The 11,802-nt window shown below is 57.1% G+C and overlaps 1 protein-coding gene across 2 annotated transcripts; it reads right to left on the bottom strand.

Annotated features, from left to right (window-relative positions):
• Positions 1 to 2,730: 2,730 nt before the first annotated feature.
• On the bottom strand, positions 2,731 to 11,188 carry MATN1 (matrilin 1). 2 transcript variants are annotated; one of them, XM_082393618.1, is made up of 8 exons: positions 11,022 to 11,188; positions 8,955 to 9,301; positions 7,613 to 7,835; positions 6,466 to 6,591; positions 5,586 to 6,002; positions 4,867 to 5,019; positions 3,914 to 3,993; positions 2,731 to 3,271 (listed from the first exon to the last, which is right to left on the bottom strand). In XM_082393618.1, the coding sequence occupies exons 1-8, from the start codon at positions 11,110 to 11,112 to the stop codon at positions 3,221 to 3,223; spliced, it is 1,488 nt and encodes a 495-aa protein (XP_082249744.1). In that variant the 5' UTR covers positions 11,113 to 11,188; the 3' UTR covers positions 2,731 to 3,220. The 2 variants fall into 2 exon arrangements, with proteins under 2 accessions (XP_082249744.1, XP_082249745.1); XM_082393619.1 differs by lacking the exon at positions 6,466 to 6,591.
• Between the last annotated feature and the right edge of the window lie 614 nt (positions 11,189 to 11,802).

The following is an 11,802-nucleotide window of genomic DNA, read 5'->3' as shown; positions in this document are numbered from 1 at the left end:
CTGTTCCCAGAAGTCTTCAGGCTTGTCTATCCTTCCCGCCTTGCCTCCTGAGCCCTGGCACTCAGGCTGGCGCTGCTCGAAGCAGAGGGAAGGCTGTCCTCATCTTGGCCTCCTGGAGGGGCCAGGGGATGGGCACCTGTTACCATGACACAGGGCGGCTGAGCTACCTGCTGAGGAGCCGAAGGCTTATAGGGAGCTGTGGTACACCCTCTGGGGTGGCCTCCCAGCAGGTAACAGGTGCCCCAGGTGGTACAGCCACTGGACGCCAGGTGGCGGCAGCATCTCGAGGGACACCAGTACCGGATGGGAGCAAAGGAGGTGTTGAGGGACTGACAGGTGTGGGTGTGTCCCTGAGGCCAGGAAACCATCCCCCAGATGGCACCAGTGATGCCAGCTCCACTCTGGATGCAAAGGGTGGGTGGGCGCTGTGCTGAGTACTTCCCATTCGTTCCTCAGTCACCCCCTGCAACCCCCCTTGGGGCGGGGCCAGTAGTTCTTTTCCAGGCATGCAGCCTGAGGGACTCAGGTGAAAGGCCCTGCCAAGTTACCAGGCAGCTGAGGAGCTAGAAGCCAGGAGGCTCCAGCCACTTCCCAGAATTGAAAGCTGAGAACCAGGACACCAAGCCCACACATGGGTTGGGGAAAATACAGGTGAGGAGACAGGCAAGTCAGTGCTTTTGCATTGCCTGAAACAGAAACTGACTCGACCATGTTTAACGTTGCTGAGGTTTCCTGGGTGTCTCATGCATGGCCAGGCAGGGAGTGTAGCCAGGCCTAGGGGGACCAGTAAATGACCCCAGGTGGTAGATTAAAGATGGCCACAAATTCCTTGTCACTCTTCCCTCATGGAGGAGAGGTGAAGTTTATCTCCCACCCCTTGAATCTGAGCTGGGCTCTAACTGCTTTGACCAACAAAATATGGTGAAAGACATGCAGCGCCAATTTGGGGCCTCAGAAGCTTCCGGAAGCCCTGAGCTGCCATGTAAGAAGTCCAGTTCCCCTGCTGGAGACCTCCGCATGGAGAAGGTAAGGCCCTGAGACTACATGGAGAGAGAGACAGAGACGGAGACAAAGTCAGGGACCTAGTCTGGCTACTGTCTTCACCAAGGCAGCAGTCATGTGAGCAGGACACACTCTAGCCTGGTTGGGACCCAGACCACGGCAGCCCTAGCCAACACCAGGCAGAGCAAAAGAACCACCTGACTGAGCCCGGTCAACCATAGAATCGCACAATAACAGGTGGTTGTTTCAGCCACTAAGTTTTGGGGTGGATTGTTACACAGCAACGTCACTGAAACAGCCTTGGACTAGAAAGCCATCAGCACATCTGGAAGAAGTGAGAGACCTCCCAGCTCCAGCACCACCAGCCGGGCACCTAGGGTCCTCAGGTCCAAATTCCCAGAAGAGAGACACTGATTGGCCCAACTTGGGTCATGTGACCCCCTTTAACCAATCAGCTGAGTCCAGGAGGCAGGGTTACCTTGCATCCACATGGCCCTGATACCCCTCCCCCATGGAAGGGTAGGGTGGGGTAGGGGGGCCGGTAGTGGGGATAATCTCAGAAGACAGGAAGTGTGGGCTGAGCAATTGCCACAGGGGCTGTGACAAGGTGTCTCTTTGGACAGCAGAAAAACCCCTCATCCAGGGCCTGGCACAGAGAAAGGGCTGGGTGAAAGCTGCGCACAGTTGTGTGACTTTTACGTTGCTCTTATGAGGTTGTGCTGTTTTACCAACTCCCAGGTTGGCTCCTGGGTGTTGCTGGTGGTGTTATTCTACCTCCTTGAACTGCCTCTAAGGAAGACATTTCAGGATGGTCTGAGCTTCTTATAAAAGCCTTTTACATGCTCTCAAGTGTGAATCTAGTTCTTACGCTAAAAATGCTCCATTAAACCAGAATGGGTTCCGAAAATCAGCCAAGCTCCCCCTCTGGGAGGCGCAGGATTGAGACTCCAGAGGGGCTTGGGACAGGGTCAGGGGGACATGGGGGTCAAAGACTTTCTTTGCGCTGTCCTTGAGGCAGGGGCTGCAGCTGTCTGTGTTCGGGGTGGGACCGAGGCTGCTGACGCACCAGGAAGCAACAGAGAAGACTCCAAGGGGGTGAGGGGCCGGGCAGGGGGCGATGGGCCAGCCCAGGCTCCTCACCAACCTCATCGTGCATGCACACACACACTCACCCCAGGGGTCCTGGTACAATCCAAACCATCTCTCTTTTCCTCCAGCTGGGTTGAGGGTGATAGGGCGCCCTGCTCAACTGAAGTTCCTTAAGAAATGGGAGAGTATCTGTCCCATAGGCCACCATCTCCCCATCGCCTGACACAGGGCATGTGCTCTGTGTTTGCTGTCTGCATGAACGAATGAATGAATGAATGAATGGTGGATGGCCCTATCTGGTGCCTTTTTCTTTTGATGTCTCACAGTCCTGGATTCAAGCCCTGTCTCTCCAACTGACTCACTGCTGAGCAAGTCATCTTATCACTCAGAAACTCAGCTTTCCCATCTGTAAAATGGGGACAACTCAAGTCTGTTCTGGTTAAGGTTGCTAGGAGGATGAAATGAGACCTCATCAAAGAATTTGTAACTGAAAAGGCAGAACAAACGTGAGCCAGGTTGGGAGCGGTGGCTGTCATCCCTGTTACCACCACTGTTGCCACCCTGCGACCATCCCCATCACCCACCACCCTCACGGTCCTTCTTCCTGCTCCCCAAATAACCACACTGCCACTGGCCCCATTCAGTGCTTAAGTTAAGTCACATTTAATGGTTTTTCGAAGGGGAATAGAGAAATCAGAAAAGAGATTACAGCACTCTCAGTCAAGAAAGGGTGAACTAAAAAATATGGGAATATATTAAGCTTTAGATTAAAAAAATGCAAATGCAGTTCCTCCCACACTCACCCCTGTGTTCTCACTCATGCTCTCAGACACACACCCAGCCTCAGGCACACACACACACACACACACACACACACACACACACACTCATACACACACTCCCAAACATGCACACGCTCCCTGCACACACACTCAAACACGCACTCCCCGCAGGCTCGCAGGGTGGGAGAGGGAGAGACCCGGTGCCGCCCCAGGGCCCCACCCTTCCCAAGCCCCCCCTCGCTGAAATGGCAAAGCTAGACTAAACTCAGGCTCTAGGGGACACACACTGGGCTCTGTGAGCTGCACTGGGGGCAGGGAGATGGAGAGGTCGTGGGGGACAGGTAGCCTTAGACGATTCTGTTCTCCAGGATGGCCAGCCGCTTACTCACAGCTTCCAGTGGACTGGGAGTTAAGGAGATGTGCAGGTTGGCCAGAGCAGGGCAGTGACGGGGTGGCACCTGCACTCCGGGCCCCCCTTCCAGGACTTTCTCTCACTTCCCCCTCATAGCGTGTGTTCTCCCCAGTGTCGAAACTTATCCATCCACAGCCCTCAAAATGGTGCTTTCCAAAAACAAGCAAGCAGTTACAGTGAGCCCGGAAAGCCCAGCCCTGTCCAGTTGCAGGTTTAGGCCTGCTGGGTCCCCGCCTAGTCCTGCCTGAGCCAGGGGAGCTGTGAGGGGTCCAGCCCCATCTGAGTGGAAACTGGTGGGTAGTCATGTCACCGAGAGCTTGAGCACTGGAAGTCCATGGGCACCATGTTTTCCTGAGCGTGTCCAGGGCTCTGTGTGTGTCCAGTCTAGAGCTTGGTTCCTGCCTTTGCTTTGGCAGGGTCAGTATCAAAGCCAGGGCCAGCCTACCTGGCCAGGATCCAGCCCGTCTTCAGCAGGAGGCAGGCAAGGAGGAGCCTGCCCCGATCAAACCACACAAGGGGCACAGCTTTCTCCTCTCCCCACAGGGCCCTCCCCTCCCCTCCCCTCCCCCTCCCCCACCCCTCCCCCTCCCCCTCCCCTTCCCTGCAGCAGCCTCTGGGAAAGGATATGCTTCCTGGTCAGGGCCTGCAGCAGCCCCTCCACTTTGGTCTGGAATTTCACGATGGACTCGCAGGCACACAGGTCTTCCTCTGGGGTGGACAGAAAGTGGGGAAAGAGAAAGAGGATGGTGAGTGGTTGCCTGCCGGGAAGGCAGGTGGTCACTGCCCAGGGCCAGGACAGGGTGTCTTGGGGGAGTGTGGGGCCTAGGAGATGCGAGAAGGCAGAGAGACACGTGAAATTCTTAAGACAGAGCTCCTAGGAATGATGGAGGGGGCGACCCCTGAATGTCTTCCTGCTCCCTCAAAGCCCTGATAAAGAACTCCGGTATTAGCATCCCCACGCTGGTCACCTACTACGCACAGAACACTGTCATCAGGGGCCTCTAGGTCATCTTGGTGACTCCTCACCCCGATTCTTTGGGGTTGAAGTCATTAACCCCATTTTACAAATGAAGAACTTGAGAAGGAAAACAACTTGCCCATGGCCAAAAGCTAATTAGTGTCAGAACAAACACGCAAACCCAGGTGTGTCTGGCTCTGGAATCCATACTCTTTACCACTGGGAACCAGCTGGCGAGATCACCAGGGAGGATCAGGGGAGGAAGCACGGTTCAAATCCTGGCTCCTCCAGTTATTAAGTGGTTCCCCCCCTCTGACCTTGGTTTTCCTGTCTGTAAAATGGAGATAACAATATTCCTACCAAATAGGATTAAACGATTCATATTTGGAGAGCACTGAGAAGAGTGCCACATGTGTAAGAGCATTCAATATACAGCTGCTGGTGTTAAAGCCTGACTGGCCAGCCTTCCTCCTGATTCTGCCAACTCATGGTGCCACCCCAGCTCCAGTTTTCCCCACCCACATCCAGTCCAGGATGGTTACACACACACACACACACACACACACACTCCTCCCAGAGCCCCACCTGCTCCTCCCATCAACACAGTTTTTGGCCTCACTCACCCACGCAGATCTTCTTCTGCAACTTCTTGCCAATCTGGTTGATGGTCTTGAAGTCAGCCGTGTAGAAATAGTGCTCTGCCACGGGCTCCGAGGCAATTTCCCTCAGCTCATCCTCCACAGCGTTGCCCACACCCACAGCAAACATCTTAAAGCCTGCCAAGAGGAACAAGATGAGTAGCAGTGGCCATGGGGACAGGCAGCCATAGCTGAGCCTCCTGGGGAATCCCCAGGCAATCAACAGCAGACACCTCCTGGTGGCAGATGCTGGAATTGCAGGTACAATGATTGAGGAAATCAACATTTGCTGAGCTTCTACCATATATCAGACTTGTACTGACTGTACTGGGAACTTTGCAATCTCATGTAACCCTCATAACCATCCATCTGGTGGTTATTATTATTCTCATTTAATAGGTGATAAAACTCAGGCTTGTCCCAAAGTGGGGTTGCCTGCCAACAGTTGGTATGTTCTTGGGAACATTCAACTAGAAAAGTTCCAAGCCCCACCTACCAAAGGACCATCAAGCCAGCCACTTACTTTTCTGGGACCTCAGTTTTCTCATCAGTATAAGAAACAGCTGGACAAACCAATCCCTCCTCATTCACAGTGAATCTGGGTTTAGGGCACTCATCAGAACAGACATAAGACAAACTATAGTTGAGCTGTTCCATGTGTACCCCTGGCCACTGGTGGTGTTCAGGGTCCAGACAGCACCTACCAAGGTCCTTGGCTTTCTTGGCAGCATCATTAATGTAGTCCTGGCTCCGACCATCAGTGAAGACAATGCCCACCTTCTGGGCACCAGGCCTGGCCCCGCTGGACACACTGAAGGAATTGTCGATGAGGTACTTGAGGGCAGCCCCGGTCATGGTGCCCTTCTCCATGTAGGACATGTTCCGCACGGCTGCCTTGATGTCCTTCTTGGTATGGAAGCGGCCCAGCGGGAACTCCTGGCGCACAGAGCTTGAGTACTGCACCAGCCCCACTTGGGCCAGCTTGTCCGACACATCCAGCGTGTCCACAATCTGGTTGATGAACTTCTTCACCAGCTCAAAGTTCTCTGGCCGCACACTCTTGGATCCATCAATGAGGAAAACCAGGTCAGTAGCCGAACTGCCACCTCCACCGCTGCAGACTGGGGAGGGTAGGAAGGCAGGGAAGTGATGCTTAAGTTCATAGTCATTCATTCCAGCCACTGGCTGGGTACCCACCACACCCAAGATCTGTATGGAGGATCATCCCATTTGGTCCTCAAAACTTCCTCTGCGAAGCCTAAGTTCCTGGCCCCCATTTTACAGCATTGAAACCCGAAGCTCTAAAAGCTGTTAAATCACACAGCTCAGAAGTAGTGGCACCAAGATGTGAACTCAAGACTATGTAACTCCTTCCACCATACTAAACCTACCACCCACTGTGACAGAAGGAGGGACAGTAGTGAGAAGAGAACTTCTGCTGACACCAAACTCTAGAAGGCACCTATTGCAGATTGGTCCAGAGGCCAAGTACAGAGAGGCTCAGGTGGGCTTCCTGGGGAGGGGCCAAGGCCCCATCCCCTGCCCGCCACCCTCCCCAGGCTTGCCTGTGTCCGGCCCACTGACCATTGCAGGTCTTGCCGTCACTGTTCAGGGTGAAGCCCTCGCGGCAGGCGCAGGTGTAGGAGCCCGGGGAGCTGAGGCACACCTGCTCACAGTCGTGGTCGCCTGTGGCACACAGGTCTGACACCACTGTGGGGACAAGAGGAGACTCAGAATCTCATGGTCACAGGGCCTCGGACATCTCAGCAAGGATGGTCCCTCAACACGCCCAGGGAAACTGAGGCTCCCGACTGGATGGGGTCCCAGACCCTCAGCCCAGGGCCAGAATCACTGCAGCAGTGCTGACATCCCCAGAGAAGGTGATATTGCTGATAATAAACTAAAACTTCCTGCTAAAAATGTATAGGCCAAAGGGGCGGGGCCTTTAATCCCCTTTGTTCACTCTTGTATTCCAAGTGTCTAGAAAAACACATGCAGCAGTGAACACAGCACATAGAAGATGCTCAACAAATACTTGTTAGATACCACATATTGAGCATTGTACTGTGCATTACTGCCTCGAATTCTCACAGTCAGGTTCATGCTCTTCCTAGGCCCGCTTTCCGAATGGGGAAAAGTCCTTGCACCGGCCCCGCCTCCTCCTACTCACCTTCTGACTAGTCCCATGCCAAAGACCCCCCCGACAGTCCCACCTCTCGTCTGCAAAAGACTCTGAACTTTCTCCTGCCCAATGCCCAGGCCCCTCAGACCCTTCCACATCGCAGAAGACTCTGGTACGCCAATACCCCACACACCCCACACACCCCCACCCCCTCCACCCCCCCCCACACACACACTCCCCCCCCCCGTCCAAATAGCACAGGTTTTTTTAGGCCCTCCCCTTACTGGCTTCTGGCCCCTCCTTGGTCCCTGCCAGTACTCTACCACGAAAAGGACTTCTTTCTGGTATCGCCTTTCCCCAACTCCCTTAACCCCAGGCAGGGGACAGCCCCCAGATCAGGCGGCTCTGAGCCCTGGCCCCGCCCCCGATGTTGGCTCTATCTCAGTCCCTGCCCCCGTATAGGGCACCTCCAGCCCAGGCCCCGCCCCCACGCTGCCGCTCTCAGCCACGTCCCTTTTCTGGCCCCGCCCAGACACCGGTACCCGCCTCCCCCCCCACCTCACTCCCCCAGCACCACTCCCAGCCTGGTCCATCCCCCGCCCTGCGCACAGCAGAAGGCCTCCTGGAACTTCTTGGACAGCTTCTCGATGACGCTGTAGCTCTCCACGTAGTCGACGTGCTCGTCCTGCGGCTCGCTGGCGATCTGCTGCAGCGTGGCCTTGTCCACGCGGCCTACGCCGATGGCGAACAGCTCGATGCCACTGGCCCGGGCCCGCGCAGACACGTCCCGCACGCTGTCCTGGGGCCTCCCGTCCGTCACCACGATGACCACCTGCGATACACACGGGGGGCGTGTGTGAGGACCCGGCCTCCCTCCCCGCGCTGGGTGGGCCGCTTGGCCCTCCAGTAAACCCCCAGGATGGTTGGCATAAAAGGAGGTTGATCCAGAAGGGCGGAGTGGCTAGCCCAGGTCACACAGCTAGTCTGCAGCAGGTGGATCTGGCCCCTCACCAACACCAGGGTTTGGGCCTAGGGAAAAGAACCTGGATAGCGGAGGAGGCAACAGGTTTTCTCTGACTGAGAGACGTGGCCAAGCTGTTCTCTCATCTGACTATGGCTTCTGGGTGTCTCCGCCCTCGGGCATGACCGCCTGAGGGCAGAGCCTCGTCTCCCCTGTCAAACGAGGGCCTCTGACAGCCGGGCCAAACCTGTGCTCAACACCGTACAGTTCTACCCTTTGGCCACCAGAGGGAGGCAGAGGCCACGGAATGGCAGTTTTTCCTCCGGTCTGGACATTTTGTCCCGTATGCCCTGGGAAGGAGGCTGTTCCCACATTGATGCCCAAGGAATAAAGGAAGATGTTGCCTTTTCTCCCTCCATTCCCCAAGATACTAACTGCCCTTTCCTAAGAGGAAAACACTCTTCCCCTCCCACAAGGCCCCTGTGTGCTGTACCCCAGAAAGGGCAACAGGAGGGGACCCTGGTGCTGAGCCTGGCCCTCATCACCCCCTGCCTGAGCCTGCCCTGAAGTTGGGTCCTCACAGCTCTGCTGGAGGCTGAGACTCGGCATCCAGCCCCCTTAGCTGCTTTTCTCCTTCTGACCTGGGTCTGCTTCTGATTCCTGAGTCCCCACCCCTGGCCCAGATGCCCAACCCCTTGGGTTGGGTCTTGGTGACCTGACAGGCCTGGGTTAGAAATGCAGCTCCATGAGTCACAGCTCACCTTCCTGAGCCCCTCTTCTTTCATCTGGATAAAGGGGGTGTGGTGAGGCCCCCATGAGACGATTCATGGTAAGAAGCCCGGAAGGGGCAGCATTATTTTTAATATCATTACTCTGGGGCCCCTGGGGAGCAGCTTTGCACAATCTCTTCCCCTCCAGAGGCCTAGGCTCCTGGCACTGAAAACCTAGCTCTTCACTGTCACATGCTGCCACATTCCCGTGAGTCCCCACCTTGCTGATGTCCGGCGAGCTGGGGCGACCGCCCTCAGCATCGCTTAAGGCCTTGGTGATGGCGAACTGGATGGCCAGGCCCGTCATGGTGCCCGTGGACAGCGGCTGGAGGCGACGCACGGCCTGCAGCAGCATGGCCTTGGAACCGTGGGCCCGCAGCGGGAACTCCTGCTTCACGGAGCTGGCGTAGTTGACCACGCCCACGCGGGTGGCATTGGGCCCCACGTCCAGTGACTCGATGACCTGGGACAGGAACACCTTCACCTTCTCAAACTCCACTGGCCGCACGCTGCGTGAGCTGTCGACGACGAACACCAGGTCTATGGGCCGGGTCCGGCAGAGGTGCCCTGGGAGGCGGCAAAAGTCAGGAGGATGGACCAGAGACACTCAAGACAAAGGAGCGGAGCACCAGCAGCTACTTAGGTCTGGACCTGAGGCCTCAGGCAGAGTAGACCAGACATGAACCAGGCTGGCTGGGTCCTATCATCAGCGTGGGGACACTGGAGCAAGCAACTTGCCAGAGGTTGCTCAGCCCGTGGGAAAGACAGAGGTTCGAATGGCGCCCTCACCTCTCTGAGCCTCAGTTTCCTTTCTGTACAATGAGCAGGTGGTCCCTTCCTTACGGGATCCTTTGAGGACAAGCAAAAGGGCACGTAGGGTGCCAGCACAGGGCTGGGCACGCAGGGTGTTCAGGGGGCAGCAAAGGAGAAGACAGCCTTCATGTCTCAGGTTTCAGCCCAGAGTGGCTACCGCAAACAAGGGGCAGATCTTTCCCCTGGCTGGGCAGGGGGGCCCTGAGGGTGGGCCCTCGGGTGGGCACAGCCTTGAAGGCCAACGCAGCACCTGTCAACATGGCCTCTTTCATCTGAACATTAAAGCAAATCAGCAAAGTGGACCCAGTTTGCGTCGATCTGCCAGCTGGTGTCCAAGAGCAGGAGAAAAGGCAGGAGCTCCTAGTGGCCACCTTGGCAGCCTGACCAAGCGGGCCCCCAAGACACACCCCCGAGGAGCTATGTCTTCCCAGACAGCCTGGGAGGCAGCACCATGTGCTGGGTGGTACACAGAGCCCGAGGGAGGTAGACAGGGGTCCGAAGCCCAGCTCAGCCACTCTGTGGCCCTGGGCAGATCATTGCACCTTTGAAGCTTCACTTTTCTCATCTGTCTGGAGGGAAGAATAGGCCTGATGCCTGATGTTATCACTGGCCTGGACCTGCAGCCTGGTGGGACTTAGTACAAAGGCCCGCCCCCTCCGTCCCACACTGAGTCTGAGCCGCTCCCAAACAGGGATGCAGGAAGAAGAATCAGGAAAGGCAAGGTGTGCGGGACTGTCCCAGCCCCCAGCCACAGTGCCCTAGGCCCGGCCATCAGAGATCCTCAAGGGACCTCAGAAATCACCTTGCAGCTGGCTCCCCAGTCCCCCCTAGCTGAGGCTACAAATGGGTAAACTGAGGCCCAGAGAGGGTGAGGGAACTGGCAGTGGATCAGGAGCCCAGAGGCTCTGAGGCTTTCTCGCTCTGTGGTCTTAGACGGGGCCTCTCCTCTCTGGCCTCTTTTTCCCCATCTGTACAGGAGGAGTTGGGCATTCTAGGATTCTGTGTCCAAGGCTGAAACTCAGAGGGGTACAGCTCATGGGGAGGCCAATCGGGAATCTGCGGGAAGGGCTGGTGGAAGGGGGAATGTCGTCTTGGCCACCCCCACATCCTCACTCATTGGAGAGCCGTGAGCTCAGCCCTGGGCCTGGTGCAGCCCCAGATGTCAGCAGGCTCTCTGGGTAGCGTCTGCCCTCGGTGACCCAGAAGACCGAGGGCCCTGCAGTTTGCGTGGTCCCTGAGGACAGCCTGGGAGCTGCAAAGCCCAGAGAGAGGCTCAGAGAACCCCACTCATGTCCCTGGAAAGAACAGACAGGGTCACCCTGCCCTAGCCCTTGTGACTGTCACCATCTCTGGCTGCTCCTGGGTCAGCCTGCAGGCCATCCCTGCCTCCCTGCCCCTCTCCCCATCCTGGATCCCACTTAGCCTCTGTCTGTCTCGGTGCCTGGTGTCCCCCACCTCACATGGGCCCCCTCACCTCTGGACAGGGGCGCGAGGCCAGGTATGCGTGGGACCTGGAGAAGCAGCAGGCCACAGAGCACGAGGCAGGGGCCACAGAGTACCTTCATGGTTCTGGCAGCGCAGGCAGGATCGGCGCAGTGGTGGGGACCAGTGGGGGCCAGGTCTTATCAAGCTCACTGCCTGCCCAGACGGCCCCCCACTGACGTGGGGAGGCCCCCTTCAGGGGGCGGGGTCTGGCTGAATGGAGGTGTGTGTGCCAGGGAGGGAGGGAGCCGCCGGGCCTGGGCTCTGGAGGCCCCTCTGACCACAAGGGCTCCTTTGCCTGCAGGAGCTGCAGCTGGAATCCAGGAAATCTCGGGTGGGTGGAGGGGGGCTCCTCCAGGGCCCAGAGCCTGCGCTGGCCCGAAGTTGCCACTCCATGCCCAGGGAGACCTGAGTCCAACGGCCTCGTGCCCCGGCACTGCCCGCACCCTCATCCCGCAGCCAGGCTTTTCTCGCCCCTACCGTTCCAACCCCAGTCTCCCCGTCTCCAGCCACGGCCGTCCGCTACCTCTCCACACACGCCCTGCTCTCCAGCCGCGCCTGGATTCTGAGCTCTCCTCAAGCCTTTGTATACGCAGGACCATCTACCCATAATGCCCTTTCCTCCCGATCACTCTCTGCCTAACCATCTTGCAAGGTCATATCGGGGCGAACATGTACCCGAGCCCCTAGTATGTGAGGGGCAGTAGGGAAGATGGTTGAAAAGTCAGACTTAGGAGCCAGGTGACTTGGGTTGGCTTTGTACTGCCTGTGTG

Source organism: Balaenoptera borealis, assembly GCF_965194805.1.
Source record: "Balaenoptera borealis genome assembly, chromosome: 1".
In the NCBI taxonomy this organism is placed as follows: domain Eukaryota; kingdom Metazoa; phylum Chordata; class Mammalia; order Artiodactyla; family Balaenopteridae; genus Balaenoptera; species Balaenoptera borealis.
This window is presented reverse-complemented; position numbering and strand designations above follow the sequence as displayed.

Coding starts and splice junctions, on each gene's coding strand:
- MATN1 (XM_082393618.1), bottom strand. CDS start 11,112: ATGAAGGTACTCTGTGGCCCCTGCCTCGTGCTCTGTGGCCTGCTGCTT. Junction 7,836..8,954: donor GCTCGCCGGACATCAGCAAG/GTGGGGACTCAC, acceptor TGTGTATCGCAG/GTGGTCATCGTGGTGACGGA. Junction 3,994..4,866: donor GCAGAAGAAGATCTGCGTGG/GTGAGTGAGGCC, acceptor TGTCCACCCCAG/AGGAAGACCTGTGTGCCTGC.